The sequence below is a fragment of the Scatophagus argus genome, chromosome 24 (assembly GCF_020382885.2).
Source record: "Scatophagus argus isolate fScaArg1 chromosome 24, fScaArg1.pri, whole genome shotgun sequence".
In the NCBI taxonomy this organism is placed as follows: domain Eukaryota; kingdom Metazoa; phylum Chordata; class Actinopteri; family Scatophagidae; genus Scatophagus; species Scatophagus argus.
The window spans coordinates 1,296,317-1,322,773 of NC_058516.1; the positions used below are offsets into that span (position 1 = coordinate 1,296,317).

The 26,457-nt window shown below is 47.4% G+C and overlaps 5 protein-coding genes across 13 annotated transcripts; all 5 read left to right on the plus strand.

Moving 5' to 3' along the window:
* Nucleotides 1-413: 413 nt before the first annotated feature.
* On the plus strand, nucleotides 414-3,837 carry LOC124055708 (golgin subfamily A member 6-like protein 22). The gene is made up of 2 exons (XM_046382771.1): nucleotides 414-2,625; nucleotides 3,057-3,837. Exons 1-2 carry the CDS (start codon nucleotides 588-590, stop codon nucleotides 3,395-3,397), a joined length of 2,379 nt encoding a protein of 792 aa, XP_046238727.1. The 5' UTR covers nucleotides 414-587; the 3' UTR covers nucleotides 3,398-3,837.
* Nucleotides 3,838-4,688: 851 nt separating this feature from the next.
* Nucleotides 4,689-22,570, plus strand: LOC124055712 (zinc finger protein 513-like). Of its 2 annotated transcripts, XM_046382788.1 has the most exons (7): nucleotides 4,689-4,827; nucleotides 6,444-6,563; nucleotides 6,976-7,110; nucleotides 7,374-7,880; nucleotides 8,907-9,109; nucleotides 9,469-10,131; nucleotides 22,547-22,570. In XM_046382788.1, the coding sequence occupies exons 1-6, from the start codon at nucleotides 4,788-4,790 to the stop codon at nucleotides 10,081-10,083; spliced, it is 1,620 nt and encodes a 539-aa protein (XP_046238744.1). In that variant the 5' UTR covers nucleotides 4,689-4,787; the 3' UTR covers nucleotides 10,084-10,131; nucleotides 22,547-22,570. The 2 variants fall into 2 exon arrangements, with proteins under 2 accessions (XP_046238744.1, XP_046238742.1); XM_046382786.1 differs by lacking the exon at nucleotides 22,547-22,570 and having other exon boundaries at nucleotides 9,469-11,510.
* LOC124055716 (growth/differentiation factor 8-like) lies at nucleotides 11,641-19,090 on the plus strand. Of its 4 annotated transcripts, none has more exons than XM_046382795.1 (4): nucleotides 11,641-12,113; nucleotides 14,371-14,699; nucleotides 15,272-15,642; nucleotides 16,195-19,090. In XM_046382795.1, exons 2-4 carry the CDS (start codon nucleotides 14,372-14,374, stop codon nucleotides 16,573-16,575), a joined length of 1,080 nt encoding a protein of 359 aa, XP_046238751.1. In that variant the 5' UTR covers nucleotides 11,641-12,113; nucleotide 14,371; the 3' UTR covers nucleotides 16,576-19,090. The 4 variants fall into 4 exon arrangements, with proteins under 4 accessions (XP_046238751.1, XP_046238753.1, XP_046238752.1 ...); XM_046382797.1 differs by lacking the exon at nucleotides 11,641-12,113 and adding an exon at nucleotides 13,913-14,052; XM_046382796.1 differs by lacking the exon at nucleotides 11,641-12,113 and adding an exon at nucleotides 13,917-14,085.
* Nucleotides 11,891-13,095, plus strand: plaat1l (phospholipase A and acyltransferase 1-like). The gene is made up of 5 exons (XM_046382926.1): nucleotides 11,891-11,899; nucleotides 11,984-12,113; nucleotides 12,566-12,654; nucleotides 12,729-12,893; nucleotides 13,030-13,095. The coding sequence occupies exons 1-5, from the start codon at nucleotides 11,891-11,893 to the stop codon at nucleotides 13,093-13,095; spliced, it is 459 nt and encodes a 152-aa protein (XP_046238882.1).
* Nucleotides 19,586-26,191, plus strand: stat1a (signal transducer and activator of transcription 1a). Of its 5 annotated transcripts, none has more exons than XM_046382768.1 (25): nucleotides 19,586-19,742; nucleotides 20,562-20,692; nucleotides 20,832-20,976; nucleotides 21,053-21,148; nucleotides 21,429-21,515; nucleotides 21,613-21,691; nucleotides 21,779-21,870; nucleotides 22,082-22,233; nucleotides 22,321-22,479; nucleotides 22,574-22,666; nucleotides 22,794-22,853; nucleotides 22,933-22,953; nucleotides 23,176-23,266; nucleotides 23,355-23,396; nucleotides 23,478-23,567; nucleotides 23,660-23,758; nucleotides 23,883-24,018; nucleotides 24,148-24,203; nucleotides 24,303-24,394; nucleotides 24,496-24,635; nucleotides 24,726-24,914; nucleotides 25,023-25,098; nucleotides 25,428-25,538; nucleotides 25,644-25,685; nucleotides 25,792-26,191. In XM_046382768.1, the coding sequence occupies exons 2-24, from the start codon at nucleotides 20,565-20,567 to the stop codon at nucleotides 25,654-25,656; spliced, it is 2,247 nt and encodes a 748-aa protein (XP_046238724.1). In that variant the 5' UTR covers nucleotides 19,586-19,742; nucleotides 20,562-20,564; the 3' UTR covers nucleotides 25,657-25,685; nucleotides 25,792-26,191. The 5 variants fall into 5 exon arrangements, with proteins under 5 accessions (XP_046238724.1, XP_046238722.1, XP_046238725.1 ...); XM_046382766.1 differs by having other exon boundaries at nucleotides 25,428-25,524; XM_046382767.1 differs by having other exon boundaries at nucleotides 19,589-19,742; nucleotides 20,565-20,692; nucleotides 25,428-25,524.
* The last annotated feature ends 266 nt before the right edge of the window (nucleotides 26,192-26,457 follow it).

Below are 26,457 nucleotides of genomic sequence, written 5' to 3' on the forward strand. Positions count from 1 at the left end.
ACGATGGGAATGTTGATCTTTGAGCTGAAAGGAGAGTGAAAATATGAAAATATATGTGAAGAACAAACACAGCAAAACTCCTCTTAACTCATATCTTCAGTATATTTATGTCTGCGTATTTATGTCTTGAAGAACTTAATTTTGTGTTTTGAAAGTGCATGTTTTTAATCTTGTCTTTCAGGACTTCAACACTATATTAAGGCATTTTTCTATGCTTTAATATAGACTTAAACACAGGACTTTCACTTCCAGCAGAGTGTTTTTACATCTTCTGTGCTCCTGCTTCTTTGACTTACAGTGACGATCTGAACGCTTCTTCCACTGCAATTAAAAACGTACCCATGGCGGCTATTTTAAGCGAGTCAAGGGGAAAGGTTGAGATCATACCTGAAAGATTAAGGTTTTACAAACTCGAGGCTTCGGGTCACCGGACTGTGGACCGAGAAATGACATGTGCTGCGTTTCTGCCAATCAGCATTAAGCAAGTCCTTTCTGAGTGAGTGTGAATGCTTTCACAATGCAGACGAGTGGTCTGAACTTTGGTGAAGGAAAAGACAAAGGGCAAGTTTTGTCTTGTTTCCGATATCATGGCGAGCTGGTGGACGCCCGGGGACGTGCTGGACAGTCTGGACCTGGGGGAAAATTCAATCGTGTCTCGAGTTATCCAGGCAGTTGGGCTGTTTGGAGATATTCTGTCATTAGAGGACACAATGGAGCCGATTTTGTCTGAAGTCAAAAGCGAGGACGTGGCTGCACCGGGTGAGGAGAAAAGTGTAGAAGAAGAAGAAGAAGTATCAGAGGACAGAGTGATGATGGAAAACACAGGAAAAGAAGAAGAGGACGAGGAGCTACAACAAGGAGAAAAGGAGGAGGAAATGGAGAAAGAAGGCAGAGATGATGTTGAAATAGAGAAAGAAAAGACAAACGTGGAGGAGGACTGCACACAGAAAGAAACAATGGTTGAAAAACAGAACGAGGAAGACGTATGTCAAGTAGAAAAAGAGGAAGAGGAGAGAGGAATAAATGGGGTAGAAGAAAAGGAAGACGAAAAAGCACAAATGAGAAAGAAAGTAAAGGATGTAGGGGACGACGAGGGGGAGAAAAAGATCGGGAGGCAAGAGGATGAGAGAGAAGGAAGAGAGGAAGAGACTGTAGTGGACAGGGAGGTAAAAGAAGAGCAAAAGGAAACAAAGACTGTAGAAGAAAAGGTGGAGGAAAACACTCGAAGAGAGGGAGAGAAAGAAAGAAGAGAGGAGGACAGGACTGATGAAGAAGAGGAGGAGGCAGATGAAGATGTAGGCGATGATAAGGAGGCCGTGGACAAACTTGGATGGATGATAGAGGGAGAGGGGGAGGAGGGGAAGGTGACAGGAAGACAGGATGAAGAAGAGAATAAAGATGAAACAAACAAGGTAACTCGCAAGGAAAAAGAAGAAAAGGAGCTTATAAATGAAGAAAGTGAGGGTGAAGGAGCAGAGAAAGAAGAGGAGGAGAAAGTGGGTGAAAAAAGGAAAGAAGACAGGAAGGCAGAGGTAGAAGAAAAGCAGGTAGTGGAGGAGTGTGAAAAAGATGGAAAGACAGAGTTGGAAGCTCAGAAGGAAGGAGAAGAAACTGAGATAATGAAGGATGGAAGAGCTGATGAACAAGCAGAAAAAGAGAAGAGCCAAGATGAAGAGATCGAAGAAAGAAAAGAACAGAAGGCGGTAAAGGAGGAGGAAGAGGAAAAGCAGATAGTGAGAGAGGAAGATATGCAGCAAGCAGAAGATGGAGAGAAAGAGTTTCAAACTCTGGGAGAAGGAGAAGAAAAGGAGGGCGTGGAGGAGGGAAGAGAACATGGTTCAGCAGAGGACGGAAAGATAGAAAAGGAAAGAAAAGAGCAAGATGGGGAGACAGAGATAAATCAACACGAAGACCGCCATGTTGAGGAAGAAGAGGAAGAAGAGGAAGAAAACCAAGAAGAACAAAAGGCTGATGGAAAAGAAGAGATGAATGAAATAAAAGTAATGGAAGAGGAGAAAAACCAACAAGAACATCAACAGGTTGATGGGAAAGAAGAAGAAGAACAGCGACAACAAATTGATGGACAACAAGAAGAGTTGGAAGAAAAAGAAGAACAGATGAAGGGAAGAGAAGAAAAGGGGGTAGCAATAGAAGAAGAACAACAGCAGGCTGATGGAAAAGAGGGAGAGATGGAGGCCCCGTTAGAGAGAGAAGAAAAGCAGTGGGAACCAAACGAAGAGCCAGCAAATCAGCTCGCTCATTCAGGCTGCCAGGAATCATCGCCCTCCTCAGCTCCACGGGAGTCTGAACCCGCCACAGCGCCGAGTCATGATGAAGATCCCGGAGTCCTCGCAGGCGGAGAGGAAGGCTCGGGCCCTGCCGAAAACCACGACGGGGACGCTTATCCCCCATCACCGAGCAGCGACAAAGACACGGACGGAGCGTCGACCCAAAGTGCTTCTCCGACAGACGCGGATCTGCCTTTGGTCGAAGGGGGGCCTGCACAGGTGGAAGTACACCGTATGGATCTGAGATGTGAAACGTTATTTCCTGCTCCAGCACATCAAGGGGAAACGGCAGAAGAACCCGACGAGATCCCTCACATGACACCTGACCTACAGACAGGTAGCTGCCAGTTCATTATTCTGTTAGTGAAGTGAAGAAGTTAGACACAGTTAAGTTCAGCCCACGGTTTGTTGCATCATTTTTTCAAGAAATGCAAGTTAAGATTTATTTCCAGTTATGTTTCATTTGTTCAAGTTGATGAAAGTTGTGAAAGTGACAGTTGCATCGAGTCAGTGGGAAAAGATGTGTAGAAAAAGTTCACTTTTTAAATCTTACATAACTGCAGCGATGACACAATTACTCACAGTGCGGATTCGGGCCAGGGAGTTAATTCATTCATTCAAATCGAATCAAATCTCCACAAAGATGACACTCAGTCGACTGCCAAAAGCAGAGGAGAATGAAAAAACCTCCACAGGGCCAATGAAATCACACGCTTTGACCTTTGAAAAGTATTTCAATTAAGTGACAGAAAATATTTCCACTTCCAGATCTGCAGGCTTCGGGCTGCAGGTTGGAGGACAAAGTGGCGCCGATGGACGAAGCTGCCCAGTCGTCTTTGAGGGCCGGAGCAGGAAGCGCAGAACCCAGTCCGACCCAAAACTCAGCCAGCACGGAAAACCCGGTGAAGGAAGTGAAGGACGAGAAAGGAGGAGACAAGAAGGAAGGAGATGAAAACTCTCACAAGATGAACGGCGAGGCGGACGCAGCAGACAGCAGCAGGAAGGGCAGCCAGCAGCCGTCCAAGTATAAAAGCGTGTCCTACAGGAAGATCCGAAGAGGAAACACCAGGCAGAGGATTGACGAGTTTGAGTCCATGATGAACTCGTGATCAGCACGTCATCAGTCACATTTTATACACTGGTGGCATTTCCATTGAGAGGCGCCCTGAACCGCAGGATGGCGTGTAGATGTTAGCAGTCTGTGCACAGAGAGATCATAACACAGAGAATTGATTAAAACAAAAGAACATTAGCATTTAAATAACTTATCTGTCCGAGAAAATAAACAGAGTGATACTGTGAACAGTAATGTTGTTGTTGTTTTTGTGGACTGATGCAAGCAAATGTCTGAAGTGTGCTGTAGACAAGGTATTTTGACACTTAAATGGAGTTTTTACTTCTATTTTCTGTGCATTTTTCTTTCTGTGCTCTAATTCTTTGAGACTTTGAGGTGTACTGCCCACATGAGGAGATCAGTAATATAATGCGAGTGTATTTCCATTTTGTTCAGCTTTATGCTGCAACTGCCGCCTTTGCTGTGGCAGAGCCAAAGGAGAGCAATTTTTAATTAATTTCATAAAATATGATCAGTAATCACATAAAAACAAAAAATGAGTCAATGAAACAAATCCAATAAATGGGAAAAACTAAATAATATGTACTAGCTGCCACTGGTATATATTAACATGCTTGTAAATAGTAAATACTTGTAGTTGTGATACTACAGCATGTTTATTTCTTAAATAAATAAAGACATGAAAAATACAAAGAACAATATGAATTAAAAAGACAAGACAAGAAAAACTCTTGTACAGAAGATGTTTTGTTATTGAAAAGCGAATGAGACCCAACATAAGGACTGCATGTCCCACAATCCCCTGCGCCTGTCACTGACGTCACTCTGAGTCCGGAGCCGGCGTACCTCTGTCAGCGGCGGTGTGCGTTTGGCAACAAAAGACTCTTTTTGAAACAGTGAGCGACATTTAGTCGGCGACAGTATATTTGGAGACTTTATGACAGGTGAGTTTGTCAGCGAAGTCTCACCTGTAGACTGTAGATTTGATTCCAAGTTTATTGCTGTAACGGCTTATATTGTTACGCTGAAGTTGACGAGCTAGCTAGGTGGCTAACAAGATGGCTTCGTCTATTTACTGCGAAACAATAACAAAGAATCGCTCACAGTGATAACTTTAAAACAGCGGGTGTGTGTTTGACTTTATTTAGCGGCTGGAAAAGGTGACATTTAAGACGTGTCGGTTTTCAGAAAGGGAGTATCTGTATTTAATCCGCGTCGGTGTAAACCCTCCGTTTCAGACGGTAGACGCCAGTGATGACACCGCCGCTGTTACTGTCCGTTGGAGGAAGAGGAAGAGGAAGGAGGTGATGATGATGACATGCAGTTAACTGGCTGCCTGGCTGACGGACGGACGGACTTGAGCCCACTGTGTGTGTGGTGTCGGCCAACAAGCAGAGCAGGATCGGGCACGACGAGAGGCGAAGATGCCTCGGAGAAAACAATCCAACCCCCAGCCGGTGAAATGTGAGTTCGCCTGATCTCTTCCAGCTGTTTGTGAGTGTGCATGTGATGTCTAATGTGCTGCTCTGCTCCGTCCAAACCTGAAATCACTGTCCGGTTTGAACAAGTAGCTCGTTGTTGTTCTTTGTCCAGGGAAAACACACTTTATTGTACGTTTGTTGAAGTTTAGGCGTAAAGTTTGGCCCAGGAAACACCGAAATGAAACGTTGCCTGACTGGTCCAACTTATTGACACTGTAGGCTTGGTCCCTTCCTCATTGCTCTGTCGGAGAGGAAGACTGTTGGAGACATGTTGTCCTTTAAGTAGATATGTTTGTGTGTGTTATCTCTTCCTGAATGTTCTGGCCCAGTTGGACTCTCGACTTCCTCTCTTCCTCCTCTCTGCTTCCTGTCTGCACTTCCTCTTCGCAGACCTGACCTCCCTGCGCTCCCACCTCTTCTTCCCGTCTTTTTTTTTTCTCTTTCTGTCATTTCTTCCTGTTTGACATTTCCCTCATTCCTTTCCTCTTTAAATGTGTCTACTCGCATTTTAACTCCTTTATTTTAAAGTGCCGTTAAGTGTTTTCTTTGTTAATTTTGTCTGCGCTCAGATCGCCGGCCCTCCCATAAACCACCTGTGCCGAACCAGGTGTCAGTCTGCTTTCAGCACTGAGAAGTTCTCTTAAATGTTATGCATGGGAGAATCCCGGTGTCAGCCATCGGGGTGTGGGATGAGAGTCAAGTCAAGTCAAGTCAACTTTATTTGTATAGCCCATTTTTACAAGCAGTTTGTCTCAAAGGGCTTAAGGAACCTCATCATTTTACACCTGACCATTCGGAAACGTCAGCAACATTCAGAGTCTTAGCAGAGAAAAAAGAAATGGATTGAAACTGAACTGTGTTGAATTGTCGTAGTCGTCCAAATTTCTCCTCCTTGATGAGACGGGAAGCTCTCACGATGACGAGTCGTCAGTCGTCCACGTCTCCTAAAACTGTCTTTGCTCTTCTGTTCTTCTCTGAAGTGCCAGAGGAGAGTGAAGATTGGCTGCTGTATTTTCTTAAAGCAAAAGAAAAGAACAGTTTTCAAAGAAAATGAAGAATGAAGGAAATGTCAACGTGCTCTGTGCTCTCTCTTCTGTTTCTCATCCCGTCTTTCAGTCCTCTTCCTTTTCCTGACTCGGCCTCATTCCTCAGCGTCCGACTGAACTTATCTCATCCCCACTGATTTCCTCTGCTTGTCTTTTCTGCACTTCCTCTCCACCTCCTTTACTCTTGTCCATCTTCTGTTGCTTCTTCTGAGCATAAATCTTGGTTCATCGCTCTGCCGTCTCTCCTCCTTCTTTAACGTTTTTACAGTCTCAAACTTATTCAGACAAAAGTCCTACACACTTTTGTATGCTAAAACATGACTTTTCAGAATCCTTTTCCTGAACTTAAAGCACAGGTTTGTTTTTACTTGGTTTCAAAAGTAGACCAAAAATATTTGTGAAAATGTACATTTTTGCCTCAGTGAAAACATTTTTTGGGTTTTTCTTTTGCAGACATTCATCCAAGGAAATTGCAGTGTGTGGTTGATGTTTTTAGTTGAAGTATTTGTAAGTTTATTTTGCTTACGTCATCATGAGGAACGTTTGTGTTTAGTGGAGTCGGAGGACGGGGCCGCCTGTGAGCCGGGCTGCCTGGTTCTGGAGAGCGACTTCCTGCTGAGCGGAGAGCTGGAGTTTGGAGACTCTGAGATCATGGGGCTGGATAGAGAGGCTGGTCAGTCACACACACACACACACACACACACACACACTGACTTGTTAGTTAATTATTAGAAGGTCTCAACTGCCTCGTTTGTCAGGTGAGTTGACAGTCTCGTGAAGAAACAAACAGAGGGGCAAACAGGATGTGTCTCTGTCAGACCTGCTCTGTATGTGTCCACAGCAGCCATGTTTGTCTTTCCAATTCAACCTTCAGGTCACATGAACTCAGTCGCCATGAAGTATTGTTGTCGTTTCACTTTTTGATCAGAAAAGGCTCCAGCAGTGAGGATCATCTTGTATTGTTGGTCTCATCGCATGTCGGGGACAAATCAGTTTGTCATGTTCTTCAACGACATCGTAGACAGAATTAAATCAGCCTTTCATGTCCATGTATGAATGTTTCCGTGACCTGTTTTCCTCCTCAGGTATGACTGTCTTCTCCCTGAGCGTCGAGGACGACCCGTCAGCACCGACAGACTCCACCTTCCCAGCTTTCCTCTCCTGTAAAGGATGTGGTCAGCTCCTGGGAGACACGCCTCTGGGTGCAGGTTTAGATCTCGGTAACCGCCGGACCCTTTGTTACCTTTTCCATCCTGTAGTGCACTCAGTTCTCAAAGTTAACACCTTTTACACCAACTGCTGTTTGATGTTGAAGTCATGAAATATGAAGTGTGTGTTTTTATTGCTGCGTGTTTGCAAATATGGAAATGTTGTTCATAGTTTGGCTTTGAACGCTACACCAACAACAAGTGGACTGAAGTCGCTGACCGGCAGGATTCCCCCTCAGTGTTCTCAGATAAAACGTGATGTGGCTTTGTTGCAGGTGTGGGCTTGGACCTGGGGGCGGAGCTTTACTGTCTGACCTGTGAGGAAGGCCTGCGGCACGAAGCCTCGATCGACTCCTCTCAGATGCAGGGGCCCAACCTGGCTGACCGATCCATCAGCGGCGACTCGGACAGGAAGAGGAGAAGCACCAGTAAGGCGGGCGGAGCCAGCGACCTCCCTCCCAAGCTGTACTCCTGCTCGCTGTGCGCCTTCACCTCGCGCTACTCCAACCACCTGAAGCGCCACATGAGAACGCATGACGGCCAGAAGCCGTACCGCTGCCCCGTCTGCCCCTACGCCTCGGCCCAGCTCGTCAACCTGCAGCGCCACGCCCGCACCCACACCGGGGAGAAGCCGTATCGCTGCCACCAGTGCAGCTACGCCTGCAGCTCCCTCGGCAACCTGCGGAGGCACCAGCGCATGCACACGCAGGAGAGGCCGCAGAGGAGGGAGAAGGAGAAAAGACGAGGAAGGCGGAAAAAAACAAACGGCCAAAGTGAAGAAGGTAACCAACACCCGCGGGCGTCGCACAGATTTATTGGACTGACAAGAGTTTGGATTTGATTCAGCCATGAAGTGAGAGCACGACTCTAAACGTGGGTTTTAAAACTTTTCATGGACTGCCAGAAGTCCTGTTTGGAACAATTAGTACTTATTAATTATTAATATCTAAATGCTGTGCTTTGTCAGGCCTTTGAGCAGCCTCTTCAGTTTGGTCCTGAAAGTTTGCAAACCCTTAAAACCCCCTTTAAACTCCCTGAACTTGATGTTTGCTCTGCGCAGTCACTCGTGTCTTATTTGAAACGTCATCAAAACATCCCAACAGCAGTGAGACGTTTTTGCTGTCAGCACTGAATTCACCTTTTCGGTTTGCCAGAAATAATTCACGGTCTTTTTATTTTCTTTGGAATATCTTGTTAGACACGACGAAAGGGAAGCAAGCGCAGCTGAGTTTTGTTTTATTGTGAACAAACTGCTCTTTGTCGGAGGTAACTTAAGAAGCACTGAGCAATGCACAAAAAGAGGAACCAACAAGTTGAAACTGAAAGAGTTTGAGAAATGAGGAAGAGAAGTTTTCTCTCCGGTCGAGTGCTCACAGACTTGAAGCAAACCCCCGAGCTCAGCTGCATCGGGAGTTCAGAGCAACGTTTTTATGCAGAATTGTTACTGTTTAGATGATTAATGTCCAGAATGACTGAGTGAAACAAGGTGCCAGTAAGGCAGTCGGACCACCACAGGACCCAGAGGGGATTGTTTAAAATACATTTAAAGATGAGTGTGGAAGAAGAAGTAAAAGGAGGAAGTTTGTAGCTGTTAGAGTCACTTTTGAGATTAACCTCTGTGGGGTTTTCTGGTGTCTTTCAGGGTTAAATGAACAAATATGCAAAGTATAATTCGAGAGCTGGACCAGATCAGATTACTCCTACTTCTTTTATTTATGCCCGAAGGGAAATTCTTTAAATACTCAGTCTAACTAAAAACTGATTGGATATGAGGAAATGGTTTAACTCACCGTGTCTTCTCCCTGCAGTCGTGTCAGACCTGACCCTACGAGTGTCCCAGGACTCGGGCTACCTGCAGACACTAGGGGGCCTCGGCTCTCCCTCCGCCCCGCTGCCCGTCCTCCCCGTCCTCCTCTTCCCTCTGTGCTGCCGCGTGTGTGGCCTCACCCTGGAGGAGGCCGACCTGGAGGGGGACAAGGACGAAGGGGAGGCCGATGGTGACGGCGGACAGGTGAGTTTCTCTTCTTTTGTTTTTGTTGATTAAAATGCACGCCGAGGTTTGATGGCGTCGCAGCCCTCACATTTCCTGTTTCTAAAAGCCCGACATTACTATCAAATGAATGTGGGTAAGCCGGTCACAGGGTGGGGGTGGGCTGTGTGTAGCCTGAGAGATGAAGTCCACAAAGTGGTCTGCGTCGTGTGTGAAGTCTCTTTCTGTGAGGGCGCACGAAGGCGGCACAGATGACGGCGTCGGACTGGAGTCGGCTGGAGAGCCCGAGCTCCCTGTTCACGTTTCAGGCAGGAAATCAAACAGAAAGTGAAGAAGAAAAGCAGAAGCCCTCTGACCGTCTGCTCTCTGTGAATTTTTAGGTTTGTCGTCGTTGCTCGATGGACCCGCTGTCCAAAGATGGATCGGGGCCTCCCTGCAGCCCGACTGCGTCTCACGGGTCCCGCCGCTGTCAGCGCGGCACCAAGCTGTTCCGCTGCCCTCACTGCCCCTTCCTGTCCCACTACCCCAACCACCTGGCCCGGCACGCCCACACCCACTCCGAGGAGAAACCCCACCGCTGCCCGCACTGCCCCTACACCTCCTCGCACCTCGACAACCTCAAACGCCACCTGCGCGTGCACACGGGCGAGAAGCCTTACCAGTGCCCGTCCTGCAGCTACGCCTGCGGGAACCTCGCCAACCTGCGGCGGCACGAGCGCATCCACTCAGGCGCCAAGCCGTTCCACTGCGGCGTCTGTGGCTACTCCTGCAACCAGAGCATGAACCTGAAGAGGCACATGCTGCGGCACACGGGCGAGAAGCCGTACGCCTGCGCCGAGTGCGGCTACACCACGGGCCACTGGGACAACTACAAACGGCACCAGAGGAAACACGGACACAACACGGACAGCTGGGACAAACACGCACCCATCAACGGCCTCAGCTGGGGCAAAGACACTCAGGACAGCCAGAGTCAGGGACAGGAGCACAGTTAGATACACTCTGTGTGTGTGTGTGTGTGTGTGTGTGTGTGTGTGTGTGTTGTATACACTGGTGAACCTCCAGCTCAGGTTGGAGACAAACTCAGGTGCCTTTGACAGACTGAATGACTGTATGCTGCACTGACTTCATTAAGGGGCATTCATTTGTGCGTGTGTGTGTGTGTGCTGCATACACACACACGCACAGACTCGGATGTCCTGATCTCGGTCAGAATGTGACTTTTTCTAAATGTGTGTGTGTGTCATGAAGCCAATCTGAGGAATTGAAATGTGTAATTTTTCTCTACAGATGATCTATATTTTGTAAATTTGGGCTGATTGTTATTTTTCAGAGGGGGGTGGGGCATCATCTCACAAGCTTTAGATCCTGGTTTGGTCTCCAGAGGGGTTCGTGTGCAGAAACTCGGCCCACTTTTTAAAAAACTGGCTGCCTCCATGTATTCATGAAAGAAGAATGAACATTAACATGCTGACAAGGCAGAAAACTGGACACGTCTTCACTCGCCATGAGAAATGTTAAACTGAAAGTGATGTTAACTGGATGGATGAGTCGCCTGCTGGATTATTTAGAGCAAAACCACATAACAAGAAATCAAATGTGAACAAGTAAGATTTAGAGCCACAAGTGTCATTATTGCATAGCATGTGGAGATTAAGGTCAGAGAAGCTGTAATCTGAGATGATGATGATGATGATGACAGGATGTTGGAAAGGATTCCTGCTGTGTGGATGAGCTGTCAGTAACAGAGTTTGGATTTTTTTTTTCTTCTTTAGCTCGAAATCCTTCATTCCTGACAAGGAGACTTCACGTGTCATTGTTGTAGGCTGGATTTTGTCAGGGTTTGGCCCTCAGACGTCAACAATTCAGGGAAGAACGGCAAGAATAAACTCGCATTTTATTAAATTGTGAAATTGTCCATCAGTCACTGAGAAAGCTGGTCTTTATTTCATTTCACTTTGGCGCTTATGCTGTCGACGTCTGAGCTCACAGAGCGAGATCCGGGTTCGGCTGAAGCCCTGCAGGTGACGTGAAGGGTGTCGATCCCAAAGGTTTCTCCACGCTTTATCGAATCGGCGCCCGCTCAGAGAGCCGCTGAGCCTCATTTAGATGTGTAAACTGTGAGGGTGATGGACTGATCGCAGCAGCGACTCTGAGGATCCTTTCAAATGTTTGTACATTTTAAAATCAAGCTGCTGTCTTTCCCAAAGTTCAGTTTCCTGTGTCAGGAAGTGGTTAGCCTAGCTTAGCATAAAGACTGGAAGCGGGTGGAACCAGCTAGCCTGATTCCGTTTAAAGTCAGAAACGGGTTTGCTTGTCGGACCTGCGCACAGACCGAAGTGAAAACATGTAAATTGTGAGGCTGTCAGGTCTGCTCACAGTGCCTTCACATCTCTAATAAAACAAGTCTGGTTGCAGCCCAGTCGAATCTACTTCCTCTTTTCACGCTCCTTCTTTAGGAAACACCTGCTTCACACACCCAGAGGACGGGGACACTAAGGGAAAAACCACAGAAATGTCCCCCCCCTCCAATAAAAAAACCCATCCCGACTCTCTCAAACACACCTGAAGTGAAGCTGTGCACACCCGGCTTCAACACACAAAAACCAAGACCGACCGCTGGGACTTGACGTCTCAGTGCAACAGAAGGTGATGGGCTCAGTCGACTGTGACCGAGATAGCCCGACGCTCAGAATATCTCAGTATGTAAAGCAGGTGGGGTTCCTGTGCCATTGTGTGTCTGGGTGCGGTGGATTTAATCTCATAAGACACTGAAGGAAGCCACAGTAAACACCTGAACCCATGGGCCTGGTGAGTACTGCATCGGGTTTCTAACTGAATTCATCTTCTGTTCGACTGTTCGGTCGGGAATAATCGACTTTGTTGTCTCTGCAGAAACACTCCAACCCCAAGCTGTTCCCGGGGGACATCGTGGAGTATCCCAGGAACAAGTACTTCTCTCATTTCGCAGTGTACTACGGAGAGAAGGACAATGTCTCCTACGTCGCTCACCTGACGAGTCGAGGTTGGTGTTCTCCTGCCGTACTTTGTCTTTGGGTCTTCTTTGCCCCGTTTAAAGTGAGGAGTGAGGATGAGGAGAGGAAGAAATCGCCTTCTGTGTCTTCCTCGTGATGTTCTGCGTACGTGGATGTTTGTGGGTTTGAGTTTGTTGGTGGCGAAGTAGTTTGTCATGTTGTGAAGAACAAAGACGTTCCCCTCAGTGATTTAGAAAGAGGAAACTGTTGTGAAGACGCAAAGCGAGTGTCGATCAGATTGTTTTGTGTGCACCTTGCACCACGTCAGAGGGCCTTTTTTCTGTCTTTGGTTCTTGTTTTGTGTGGTCCAGATGTTCTCACTGCACTGAGGACTGAGTTACAAACACAAATGACTCCGTGAGACTCATCTGGACCTCCTCGTTTGTACCCACAAGCCTCAGACTTTTCCATCATCCCACAACGCTTGTGATGTGTTTGTCAGATTCGGACTCCAAGCTGCCGCTCTACGGCCGAGCTCTGAGGGCCGAGGTCAAACTGGATCCGCTGGAGATGCTGGGGGACAAGTACAAGGTAACCCACATGGGGAAACACACCACAGCAGAATGTCAAAGTGTTTGAGGACCTGATGGATTCGCCTTCGACAGGTCAACAACATGCTGGACGACGCGTACCCGCCCAGAGACTTCCACAGCGTGGTGAAGCCGGCTATCGACGACCTGATTGGATGCAAGGTGACGTTTGACATCCTGTTTCATAACAGCGAGCACCAGGCGACGTCTTTCAGATACGGAGTCAAGAAATCTGCCCAGGTTGGTGGAGTCTTGGTGGAGCTTGTTCTGTTTTCATTGTCCTTGTGAAATACTGGAAAGATGAGTCGCTGCTTATGAGCCTTTTAAAGTTTAAAAAATGTGGTGGCCACTCACGAACCTGATGTGTGTGTCACAGATAGACAGAATCTACGAGCACATCATGCCGAGCTGGAAGAAGCTGTTTGATGAGAAAAAACTGTGATGAGCAGTTCTCATGTCGACCACCGGAGGGCGCCGTCGCCTCTTCTGATCCGACATGTCAAGAGGTTGGACTTTTTCCGGAAAGCAGTTGAAGTGTCGTGAGAAATGACATGATATGACAGCACCTGTCAGTCTGCGGGTGCACAGTGACTTTGTGTGTGTGTTTATTCATTTCAGCGTTGCTTAGAAAATTAAATGGACACTTCAAGCATAAAGTTGCAATATTTTGAGGAAAAAAAAGGAATTTGTAAAATGTATGATTTAGCTTTGTGGCAAAGTGGTGAGTTGTTGTCCAGTTGTTGTCCAGAGGCGTGAAGGCGCTGCAGCTGCATCGTTTGTTTAAACAGTTTTTACTGTCACACATTGTTTTGTCACCTTTCCTTCCTGAACTGACCCCTCACACTGAATTCTGATTGGTCATGCCAAGTCTTTCTGAATGCGTGTGTCGTTTTGTTTTTTTGAGGACTTTCAGAATAAAGTACAGAAGCTTCGTGTTTTATCTATGTGGTTGATTTCTTCCGGTGGGGCTGACATGACGGCTGCTCGCCTCCCTGTGCGCAGTCAGTGAAGTTAAGTGTTAAACCAGTAGAGTAGTTTTGTCGTTTAATCCTCCCAAAACCCGTTCTTAAATGTCACCTGAGCCACGCGTGAGGGAGCTGATGTGGTTTCACGGTCCAGTGGATCAAACAGGAAGTGAGGAGCAGCGTTTATCGCACATGTTTTGGTGTTTTCGCCTGCCCCTTCTTCACCAGCTCACATTCAGACTGTCAACATGATGGAGCACAAGAAAAGGTGTCACGCTGCTGATTTCAGCTCACACCTCCCACACCTGGCGAGGCAGGTAGATCCTGTCGTTTTTTCCATCACAAAGAGAAGAAGCTGGACGTTCACTGACCGTTTCCCTCCACCTTCCCCGGCATGGGGACACCTGGACAGAGCACACACTGGGCTGTGGGCGGTAATAATGACGGCAGATCAGGTATCTTGCATTGTGAGGCAAATTGTCATATTTTTTAAATCACTTTACCACAAACCAAAAGAAAGAATCTTTAAATTTTACTCAGTTTGCCTAAACTTTGGCATCCAGTAAATTAGTGAATCAGGCTTTTTTATTTTGGATGAATATTGATCCTAAACTCTTGCTACCTCTTTAAATATCCCTTCTGATATTAAAAAAAAAGAAAAGATCCTCCGAACAGCCAATCATAAAGTCCTGAGGTCCGGGCACAGCCTCATATCAGACAGCGCCACTGCACTGACCTCTTCTTCTCTCCAGGATGCTCCTCTTCGTCGTCCTGACCGTCTTCTTCTCTGCGGGATTTTCCATGGAGATGAACCAGACCTCCAAACTGCTGGGGGAGAGCGGAGAACAGTGCTCGGCCTGCGACTTCCGGGAGCACAACAAGCAGATGAGGCTGCACAGCATCAAGTCCCAGATCCTCAGCATCCTGCGGCTGGAACAGGCTCCCAACATCAGCCGGGACATGATCCGCCAGCTGCTGCCCAAAGCGCCTCCTCTGACGCAGCTCCTGGACCAGTACGACCCGCGAGTGGAGGACGAGGACCACGCTACGACGGAGACCATCATCACTATGGCCACCAAGCGTAACTAGACCAAACCAAAAATCACTCACTGGTTTTCTCCTCTTCTTTTGTTCTGCATGTTTTGTCAGCGTTCGCGCGTAAAAACAGACGCGTTTGGTCCGTGCGTAAATCCTACAATAAGTGTAATGTTGCCCTTTAATCCAATGCGCTGGCGGCATTTTGAGGTTGCTGGTGCTTGTTTGGAAAAGCAGAAGTGTTTCTGCAAATTAGATCAAGTAGTTCATGATAAAATGTTTTCACTTGGCATAATTGAAAGTGCTGCGCCTTCATGGCGGTAACCTGTTGTGCACTGCGCACCCCTGTCTACACGGCAATCCGGCGCTGACTTTATGAGGTCAGCTGACCTTCAAATGTTTGTTGAAGGTCAGTTTTCTCCCGGTGATGGTCCCGGCATCATCAACAGAATGACGAGTGACCATTGAAGGACGTGCAGTTTTTGGCACTTCCTCTTAGTCCAGCCTTCAGTCTCGAGATGTTTTGCTTTTTGTTTTGTGTGGACAAACAAGCCAGTTGATTACACAAAAGCCAAACTTTCCCTGTGTTTGCAACTGTGTTGTAATAATTTCTTCCAGCAAATCCGATCGCCCAGGACGAGTTGTCCTCCTGCTGTCTGTTCAGCCTCAGCCCCAAGATCCAACCCAAAAACATCCTGCGCGCTCAGCTGTGGGTTCACCTGCGGCCGGCCGACGTGGTCACCACCGTCTTCCTGCAGATCTCCCGCCTCAAACCCGGGAGGGAGGGAAACAACACCCGAGTCAGAGTCCGCTCCCTGAAGATCGACACCGACGCCGGGTCCGGCTCCTGGCAAAGCATTGACATCAAGTCTCTGCTGCAGGCTTGGCTGCGTCAGCCAGAGAGCAACTACGGCATCGAAATCAATGCCTACGACTCCAAAGGAGAAGATCTGGCTGTCACCTCAGCAGAGCCCGGAGAGGAAGGACTGGTGAGTGCAGTCCACTTTAAAGGGTAACTAAACCCCAAAAACACTTTTTTTCTGTTGAAAATATATTTTAATAGGTCTTTTGTTGGATCACTGATTGATTCAGGTCCAAATCTTGACATTTTAGTGGAAAGAATTTGAATTTTCCAGTTTGTGTTAGAAATATGCATATCGACGGCCCTCCGCAGGTTGAAACCTGGCTATTATCACTGAATTCTGAGTGGCTGAGCCGGACGTCGGTGACGCCTCCGTCGCCAGCCACCTCATACGCCATATCTCACTGAAGATCCAGCGTTCACGCTTTGCTATAGAAAGGCCATCAGCGGCCTCAGGGCCAACAACGTTATTTGACTTGCATGTATCAATGAAAGTCAAAGAGGAGAGCAGTTTCACTGTTAATTTCAAATGGTTTGAGGTTGCTATTGGAAACGTGCTCTAAGGTGGCCCCTCACTGAAGGAACAAATCCTGCGTTGGCCTGTCATTGAAGCTGTCTTTTTGTGGCTGCAGGTGGTTTTCCTGTCACCTAGTCAGGACATTTTTCATTTCCTTTCCAGCAACCGTTCATCGAGGTGAAGATCCTCGACAGCCCCAAGAGATCCCGCCGAGACTCGGGCCTCAACTGCGACGAGGAGTCGGCCGAGACCCGCTGCTGTCGATACCCCCTCACAGTCGACTTCGAGGAGTTCGGCTGGGACTGGATCATCGCGCCCAAACGCTACCGAGCCAACTACTGCTCGGGGGAGTGCGAGTTCTTGCACCTGCAGCAGTACCCTCACGCGCACCTGGTGAACAAGGCCAACCCAAGGGGAACCGCGGGCCCCTGCTGCACACCCACCAAGATGTCACCCATCAACATGCTGTACTTCAACCGCAAGGAGCAGATCATCTACGGAAAGATCCCGTCCATGGTGGTTGACCACTGTGGCTGCTCCTGAGGAGCCCGAGGCATCTGCAGGACATAGGATCGACCATAGAAGCTTCGTTTCTAGCAAAAGTGACGCAAAAATTCAGTGTTTCATTAAAAATCTAAACTTAGACCCAGTAACATCCCTCATGTGTAAGAGATGCAAGGAGTGTGTTTAAAGGACAGGGCAACTCAAGTTGTTTTTACTTTCCTGCTTTGTGCTTTCATTCCAATACAGAAGAGAAAATCTATTTTAAAAAACACACATATAGGTACCCTAAACAACAAATAATATCTGAAGGACCAACTGAAGGTCATTAAAGAGAGAGCGATCAGAGACATTCTTAAATAATCAAAACAGTTTCGTTAAAAGAAAGGTTGCGGTCATACGCATGTGTACGTGTTGGTAAAAAGCAAGTATATCATGAGTGTAGATGGACAGACAGACTCCTGCTGCTTCCTGTTTTATGAAAACGTGTCCTGATTTGAGCCTTGACCAGAACAAACCCCGCGGGACGTCTTCCATGTGCGGCTTTATTTTGAAAAACATGAACCTAACGACTCTGAGCTGACAGGTCGCCCGTCCCCCGTCCCCGAGCTTGTTTGCAAACTCCTCGCTGTGATCTGTTCTCAAGGCCATCGCAGTGATGTGGGAGGGAAGGGATCCTTTTTGTTAAGGACGTTGTTGCAGGTGTTACGGGATTTTATTGTCAGTTGTTGTCTTTTAAACGTGCCAAGCCAGCAGCGTTTTAAATCTGATGGCTGCCTCGTCTTTGCCGATGGCATCGTGGCTTCGCCGAGCCAGCTGCTGGAGCCAGACAGATGTTTGACAAGCACCACAGCTGATAGGCTGTGAGAGCTGTCCATCGAGGTTTGCTGTCACTGAGGCCCTGCAGGTCGAATGCACTGCAGTGTCACAACACAGGGTTCCCGTCTTAAACTTAAAGTTCAAGGACCTTTCGAGGACTTTCCAGGCCCAGTTCCCTCATAATCTGAACACTACCGCACACACACACTCTGTGGCTAAAAGTCTGGTTCACCTGTGAAACAAATGTGAGGTCAGAGGTGTGTTTTGCCACACCTGTTGCGCCGCCTACAAGTGATGTCACAGTGTGCTGACACACCCTGGAGTTCACTTCTGCATCACTGCGGCAGGGCGAGAAGACAATCCAGAAGGTGGTGGAACGAGCTTTCAGGGTGTGTCGAGTTAAACTCTCTTCACAGCCGCAGGAAACCTTCATGTTCTCTTACAGGCAGCCGTTTAACCTGCTGTTACTGTGGTCATCAGAGCGGAGCAGCCTCTGGTGGACATCAGCAGAACTGCAGCTTCACGCAGCGGTGACAGTGAAATCATCGGTGCGATAACGTGGAAACGGGCCGGGATGTTTTGGATCCACGAGCCCGTTACCATGCGAGGGCGGGAGCTCAGGGGGAGGCGTGATCTCGATCCGAAGCGGAGTGCAGATGTCCTCTCTGTTGTTGTGCTTCACGTGGGGTTTTGACCCAAAAGTTCTGCTGTTGGAACAGGACGTCCACAAGTGACACAGGCTCACTTTGGTCAGTCTGCCCTGAACAGAATGTCCCGTCTCGTTTCCTGTAGTTTCATCCTGCGTTGTGACGTTCATCTCTTTACGGAAGGACACACACACACACACACACACACACACACACACAGAAAATCAAACCGTTGAGACTGTGAGTAAAAACACTAAGTGTAAAATGTTTGCTGACAGCTTCGAGGTGATTAGTTTCCGTCTGAATTCTCATTTTCATGTCAGCATCAAACACAGAAGTCGGGCTGCAGGCGTCACCGCGACTGCAAACATATTTCAAGTTGATTTTCTCACAAAATATTGCTGAAATGGACTGAAACGAGTGATGAAATGCTTTGGAAAATGGTCAGCTGTCATGTGAAGTTTGCGGACACTTCCGGTTGTTATTTTCATCACTTTGAAGCAGATTTTCTCCCTTGTTGTGCTCCATCAGCAGTGTGAAACCTGCCGCTGCACGCAGAAGCTGTGAAGCGTCAACCCCAAACGTCCTTCCAGTGTGTGCAGAATGAAACTTATTTATTGCCACAAGATGGCGCCAACGTGCACTGTTGAGGTGGTCTGAATCGGTTTACGGTGTGCAGGCAGAGTGGATCCCACCTGCGTGATAAAGACGTGTGTACTCCCGGTGGTTTGTGCACTGACTCTGTATGTGTTTATGAATGAGCATAAATGTGCTATCGGTGTCTCCATTATGGCGACAAATCCTCTGAAGTGCTGAATGTGAGGGAAGGGTCCGCCTGCAGCTGCACATGACGTATTTCTCATACATACGTGAATAACAGCATTATCACATATTTCATCTTGCTTTGGTGAGCAAACTAACACATCTGGATGCATTTGTAAATTGTTCTGATTGTTTTTGTCTGTTGTTTTCTTCTGCCGCTGAACTGAATATTCGCACTTTCTCTGCCACCTGAAATAACAGGAAGTACTGCTATCGCGAAATCACTGGCTCCCTGTGACCCCTCAGAATAAAGCTGTCAGTTTGTAGAACATGACGATCTACGAGTGGTTTTTATTCACAAGTTCACACTGAAAAATAGTCGTATTCATTTTATTTTAAATTATACGCTTTGGAAATCACTTTTATCTTGTTTGGACAAAATTACCTCAGTAAAGCAGTGATGTGCAAACTGCTCTGTGTTGAAAATTAGGTTTCAGTTTCAGAGCAGGAGGCGTCTGTTACTTTCTCTTTCTCTGAAAACACGTGGTCCCCGCAGGCTCTTCTGCTTACCGGCGTCCCTCCCCTACAGCGTCTGCGTGATTTCACTTTGAATCGTGTGAAATGTATTTGACAGACAGTTTGACACCGACAGCGTGTATGAAGAAAAGACGTGACGGATTCACTCTTGATCCTGTGCACATCCCACCAAACCCACCTCATAAAGCACCCTGTGTATATTTGTTGTTGTGGGTACACGTCCTAACCATCAGAACAGCCGGTTCTCGTCGTTCTGATTGGCTGTCTCAAGCAAAGGGGCGGGCACATGTCTGTAATTCTAAAGAGGGATTGGATGACGCGGTTTCCTGTATTATATTAGTACAGTCTCAGTGTCTTCTTGGCACAGTTGTTGCACAACATTTGCAAAATCCCTTTTTGGATCCTTTTTGCCGGACATTGTACACGTTTTCCTCGAAAACAAAGGTAAGTTTATTCTCGTATTTCCTCGGTCAGTGGCAGAATGTACTTCAGATACACTCTTTGCCCTCATATTGCCGTGCGTTTTGGCCAAACTGACCTACAAAATTGTGCAGTTGAACTTGGCGTTGCTCGTCGATATCAACAAACGGAAAGTAGTGTTATACGTCGCTAGCTTCCATTCCGAGCATCAGTCGGATAACTCAAGATGAGACGTCACCGCCCACAACTTGATGTGTGAACCATCAATCTGTCCCATACGTCGCAATTCCATTTAATTTGTCACGCCAGGTGAATCACAGTTAGGCCGAATTGACCAATGAGGCATAACCAGTGGGAGAAATTGTTCTGTTTCACTCTGTGACGCGGTTTGTTACGGCGACACAGAAAGTCTTTTAAATCCTTTAAAAGTCGTATGGCAGGACGGAACTTGGTTGACTCGGGAAGACTGACGCTGGAGACAGAAACGAAACCTATGGACTTCCAATTCCACATTGCCTGCTAACTACAGTTAAATCACGTTATTTGATCAAAGTTTATGTGTTTTGAAAAAACAAATGATGGGGTGGGGGGTCTTTCTTTGAGTCCAACTGTTGATGGTTGTTAATGGGTATGAATTGTGTGAATTTAAATAGATCCGTCTGTCTCCTGTACACCATCAGAGAGCACTGACATGTTCAAGTTTTAACTGTAAAACATCCTGCTCGGCTTATATTCAGACAAACGTAAATTCGGATCATTATCAGATTTTAGAAAGTGCCAGATGTTAATATTGTTATTCAAAGATGAGGAAAAAAGTGTGAGGCAGCTCTTCTTTTTAACCAGAAGATGGCGCAATGGGGCCAGCTCCAGACGCTGGACGGCAAGTACCTGGAGCAGGTGGACCAGCTGTATGACGACTCGTTCCCCATGGACATCCGTCAGTACCTGAGCAAGTGGATCGAGAGCATCGACTGGTAGGAGCGTGCAGCTTTGACATTGCATCACTGCGATCCTTCATTAAGTAACATGATTAAAAATATGCACAAAAGTCAAATCAAAACTATTTAAGAAATTATGTGGATTGCATATGTGGTGCGTTTGCCGCTTCCTTAGGGACACCGTGGCCATGCAGGACTCTCTGGCCACAGTTCGATTCCACGACCTCCTGGCTCAGCTGGACGACCAGCACAGCCGCTTCGCCCTGGAGAACAACTTCCTGCTGCAGCACAACATCCGCAAGATCAAGAGGAACCTGCAGGTCGGACCGCAAACTTTGTTTTCGTGTGTGCAGCGTGGAGTTATAATCTCTAAATATAGAGCGATTGTCTCTGCAGGATCGGTTCCAGGAAGACCCGGTCCACATGGCCATGATCATCCATAGAAATCTGAGCGAGGAGCAGAAGATCCTGGCCACTGCGAAGAGCGTGGAGGTAAAAACGCGTTGCATCGTTTTGGAGAACTTTCCCATCTTTCAGTCATTGAAATAATTATCCATGTTCACATCCCCAATCGGTTTCTCACAATGAATTTTGCTGGGAATGTGGCACTAAGAAAGAACACATGTTGGCTCACTTCAGCTAGTTAATTGTTATAAATGGTCGAGGGAGACTTTAGTCAGTGCACGGCAGGTGACGACAACATGCAAAAATGTGGAATTAGCCTACAGACAACAACGCTAAATACTCAAAGCCTTTGCCTTCCCATCTGCAGCAGGACAGTGAGGGGGTGGTGTCGGCCATGGTGGTGGAGAAACAGAAGCTGGACAATAAAGTGAAGGAGATGAAAGACAGAGTTCAGGTGGGCCCACTGACACAGATGTATGAGGTCGTGGCCTGAGGACAAACCTCCAACATGTAACCACCACGTTCTGTTCTGCTCCAATATTCTTTGTCAGGTCGTGGATCAGAACATCAAGAACCTGGAAGATCTGCAGGACGAGTACAACTTCAACATCAACACCCTGAAGAACAGAGGTGGGGAAACCGTGATGAGCTCAGTGAAAGGGGAAAGAACTTTGTATATTCCTGTGTGGATGATTTATTGTATTTGTGTTTCTGTAGAGAATGAAATGAACGGTATGACGCCAAAGGAGCTGGAGAAAGAGAAGATGACTCTTGCGCGGATGTGTTTTGAACTGAAAGCCAAACGACAGGTGAGATATTTGAGGGAAGGAGGTCTGTTTTTTCCTGATGAATGAGCCACATGCTGATGTATGATGATGAAGTTGTGTGTATGATCTTGGACAATGGGGGTACACATGTGGTCAGTTCAGTCAAGACCTCAGCTGAAAACTTTGGACGATGCCAGGCTTTGGAAACTTTAATTGTTCAGATCTGTGAAATGTTTTCTTCTGCATTTGTCAGGACGTGGTGACCCAGCTGAGCGACCTGCTGAACTTCACGCAGGCGTTGCTGTCCGAACTGATCTCCGAGGAGCTGCCCGAGTGGAAGCAGCGGCAGCAGATCGCCTGCATCGGCGGTCCGCCCAACGCCTGCGTGGACCAGCTGCAGAACTGGTGAGGCTTTGTTGGTCCACCACAGGATAAACTGCTGTCGGTTGAACCTGTCCTTGCCTGTCCCTTCATCCTCTCTTCCTGCCGCAGGTTCACAGCAGTAGCAGAGTCTCTCCAGCAGGTTCGCCAGCACCTGAAGAAGCTGCAGGAGTTGGAGCAGAAGCTCACCTATGACAGCGACCCCATCACACAGAAAAAGGCTTACCTGGAGGGCCGAGCCATGGAGCTCCTGAAGAACCTCCTCTCCAAGTAAGGAAGCTTGTTCTACGTCAGGGATTTGATCGCACTGTGCTAAAGGAAAGTGCTGGAATTGAAGTGTGTGTGTGTGTGTGTGTGTGTGCAGCTCCCTGGTTGTAGAGAGGCAGCCCTGCATGCCCACCCACCCACAGAGGCCCCTGGTGCTGAAGACAGGCGTCCAGTTCACTGTGAAACTGCGGTGAGAAACAACATAAGCACGAGTTACTGACGAAAGCAACGTGAAAGTGAACGAGGCAGTAAATGGTCATGCTCTGCAGATCTGTATCAGCTTCCTGTTTCAGTTAAATGTTTTTGTTTCTGCTCAGGTTCCTGGTGAAGCTGCAGGAGTTCAACTACCAGCTCAAAGTCAAGGTCGTGTTTGACAAGTAGGTGTTTGTCCAGAATTCACCGTCCTGCTGAAAACTGTTGCCTTGTTAAATACGTCTGTCCACTTCTGCTTTTCAGGGATGTCACAGAGAAGAAAGGGTACGTCTCCAAACCATTCACACACATTTGAACATATGTGTTCAAGTAAGTTTCTCTGGATGACCCTGCTTATCCACAACATGTTCTCGTGATTCTTCTGTTGTCATCGTAAGTGAAGTGAGGACAGTGAGGGAAAAGGTGAAACGGTAGAAAAACTGCATTTTTCACATCAGTAAATGTTAAACGGACTTTTGATTAGCGGGCTTATCGCTCTGTGGACAGGTTTCGCAAGTTCAACATTTTGGGAACAAACACCAAAGTGATGAACATGGAGGAGTCGAACGGCAGCCTGGCAGCAGAGTTCAGACATTTGGTGAGACATTTTCAGAATAAAATTGCCTGAACCTGATATTTGCGGATCAAAACTGCGTTTCTCTAACTTGTTGTTTTCCTCCCCGTAGCAACTGAAAGAGCAGAAAGTCGCCGGCAACCGAACAAACGAGGTACGAGCCCGAGAGAGACGTTCATCCTGTGAAAAGGGAATAAATTGTATTTGTGCGCGCTGAGCATTTCTGTTTGTTCAGGGTCCTCTGATCGTCACAGAGGAGCTTCACTCGCTCAGCTTTGAGTCCGAGCTGCAGCTCAATCAGTCGGGACTCGACATCAAGCTGGAGGTGAGACCGGACGACAGGACCTCGTCCAAGTTCATCCACATGCGTCGCGCTTCATATTGATGTTGATGTTGTTGTTGTTGTTGTTGTTGCAGGCCATGTCTCTGCCCGTTGTGGTCATCTCCAACGTCTGTCAGCTGCCCAGCGGCTGGGCGTCCATCCTGTGGTACAACATGCTGACCACCGAGCCCAAGGTCAGCACACGCACACACATGCACACACACTCACACACACACACACACACACACTCACACACACTGTTGTTAACTGTTGTTGTTGTTAATGAAGTTTGTTCTTCTTTTCTCCCTTCAACCTCAGAATCTGAAGTTCTTCCTCTCCCCTCCGGCGGCGAAGTGGTCTCAGCTGTCCGAGGTTCTCAGCTGGCAGTTCTCGTCTGTCACCAAGCGAGGCCTGAACCAGGAGCAGCTCAACATGCTGGCTGACAAACTGCTGGGTAGGAACGGCAACACAAAACCTGACTAAAGGCCGAATAGTCGAGCCGCACCCGTGACGCCCGCAGATCCTCCACAGCGCCGTAAGTCGCAGACCTTGGCGTGATGTAACCTTGACTCTTTCTGTGCAGGAGCCAAAGCCCAGAGGAACCCAGAAGGACTAATCCCCTGGACCAAGTTCTGCAAGGTCTGCATTGTAATTAAAATGCCTTTTTCTTCTCGGCCCCTCAGTTATAAATTGTTTGTGCAGTTGATGATCTCCAAACCTTTCCTTGTGTCCCAGCAGAGCGCCAACGAGAAAGCATTTCCCTTCTGGCTGTGGATCGAAGGAATCCTGGATGTGATCAAGAGACACCTGCTTTCTCTGTGGAACGACGGGTGAGGCCGTGTTTCTTAGAGCGAGCGGTTAACATTCCCGACAGATCCAGGGCGGGTAAGCGAGTGTGTGTTGTTGCTTCTCCTCTGCTCTCTGTGTTCAGCTCCATCATGGGCTTCATCAGTAAGGACAGGGAGAGGGCCCTGTTGAGCGACAAGTGTCCCGGTACCTTCCTGCTCAGGTTCAGCGAGAGCAGCCGAGAGGGTGCGATCACCTTCACCTGGATCGAACACGACGTCCACGGTGAGGAAGCGTTTGGTGCTCCGAGATCCTTCTCGAACTCTTCGTCGTCGTTGAACGCTCTGTGCACTTTCTCTCTCTTCACGAACGCAGACAAGCCGGTCTTCCACTCCGTGGAGCCGTACACGAAGAAGGAGCTGTCGGCCGTCTCTCTGCCGGACATCATCCGCACGTACAAGGTGATGGCTGCCGAGAACATCCCCGTGAACCCGCTCCGCTTCCTCTACCCCGACATCCCGAAAGACAAGGCCTTTGGGAAGTACTACCCCAAACCCTCTGAGAGTAAGTCGCCAAAGAAACCAGTACTTTGTCCTTGTAATGTGTTGTTCATGAGCTCTGAGTGAAGGTTTCATTTCTGCCTTTTGACACAAAACTTTAACCGGCTTCCAGCTCCAGAGCCAATGGACGTGGAGAACGCAGAGAGGACGGGCTACATGAAGACGGAGCTCATATCTGTCTCCGAAGTGTAAGCGTCATTCACAGCCAGCATACCGGAATTTCCAGACTATTGAGCACACCTGAATATAAGCCGCACCCAAAACTTGTACATATATAGGCCACAATCGTCTAAAATCCGCAGGTGTCCGCGTTGTCAGTCTGTCAACAGTCTTGCTGTCGTTCTCAATAATCCATAAATTAGTTGCATCATTGTTTAAGCTGCAGGGTTCAAAGTGTGTGAAAAAAGTAGCGGCTTATAGTCCGAAAATTACGGTAAATTACGGTACTGCTGAGCCATTGTTATCATGAAGTGTTTTTGATGAAATGGAGTTAATGTCCATGTTCTTTGTGGTTCAGACCTCCGTCCAGAATGCAGGACAACATGTTGCCGATGAGTCCTGATGACTACAAGGCTCTGTCTCAGTACGTCAGTCCCAGAGACATCGCCGCCGTGGTCAGTATGGCTCAGTATGATTTCAGTACCGCTGTCCATTTCATGTCCAAATGGAAAAACTGTGGAGGAGAAATAATGAAGGTCCTCTGTTTCTGTTTCTGTTCTGCCTCTGCTTCCAGGCTGACAATCTGATGTGTGGATTTGAAGATTTTGGCACTCAGGTAGATGCAGCTCGAACAAGTGGCTCATATCGTACATGATTGATCGCACAAGTTTCTGTTTCTTCTTTGTCTCACAGTGATGAAATGATTTATTTCTTCCTTTCAGATGAGTGCAGAATTTGAAGGCCAAAACTGAGAAACAGCAGAACTTCATCCATGTCTTCAGACTGTACTTTGTGTTGCAACCCATTGTTCATTTGAGATAATATGCTGTCGGAGGAACCGCGGCCAGATCCACTGTACATATGTCTGTGTCTCGAACATGAACCCCCTGAGCCCTGAAACAGTTAAATCCTTTGGAATGGAAAATGGAATCAGTACAATTTTAAGTCCTGTGGAAAATGTTTTTTGTGTGTGTGTGTGTCTGGAAGCTTCCCGTAGCACTCAGCATGAGCTCTTTTATTTAAGAAGTTTTATAATGAAATGTAAAGGTAAAACGAAGTAAACCCACTGGTTAACATTAATGTCACCATCAAATTGCTGCAATAAAAAGTCCTCAGAACTGATCTGCCAATACACTTACTTACTAAAATTTACTTATATACTTACTTAGAAACTTATATACTTAGAAACTTACTTATATACTTTAATATACAGAAGCTTACTTTAAGCGGTCATTCTTTCTTTCCTTCACACTCTTCTGGAAAAAAAAAAACCCAAAAGAAATTATTCAGTAATATGACTCGTAACAAATGAGCCACATGCAGGAGACGAACCCACGGCTCCTACATAGGATAACCCGCCTCAGAACACGGAGCGCACGCCCTACCAA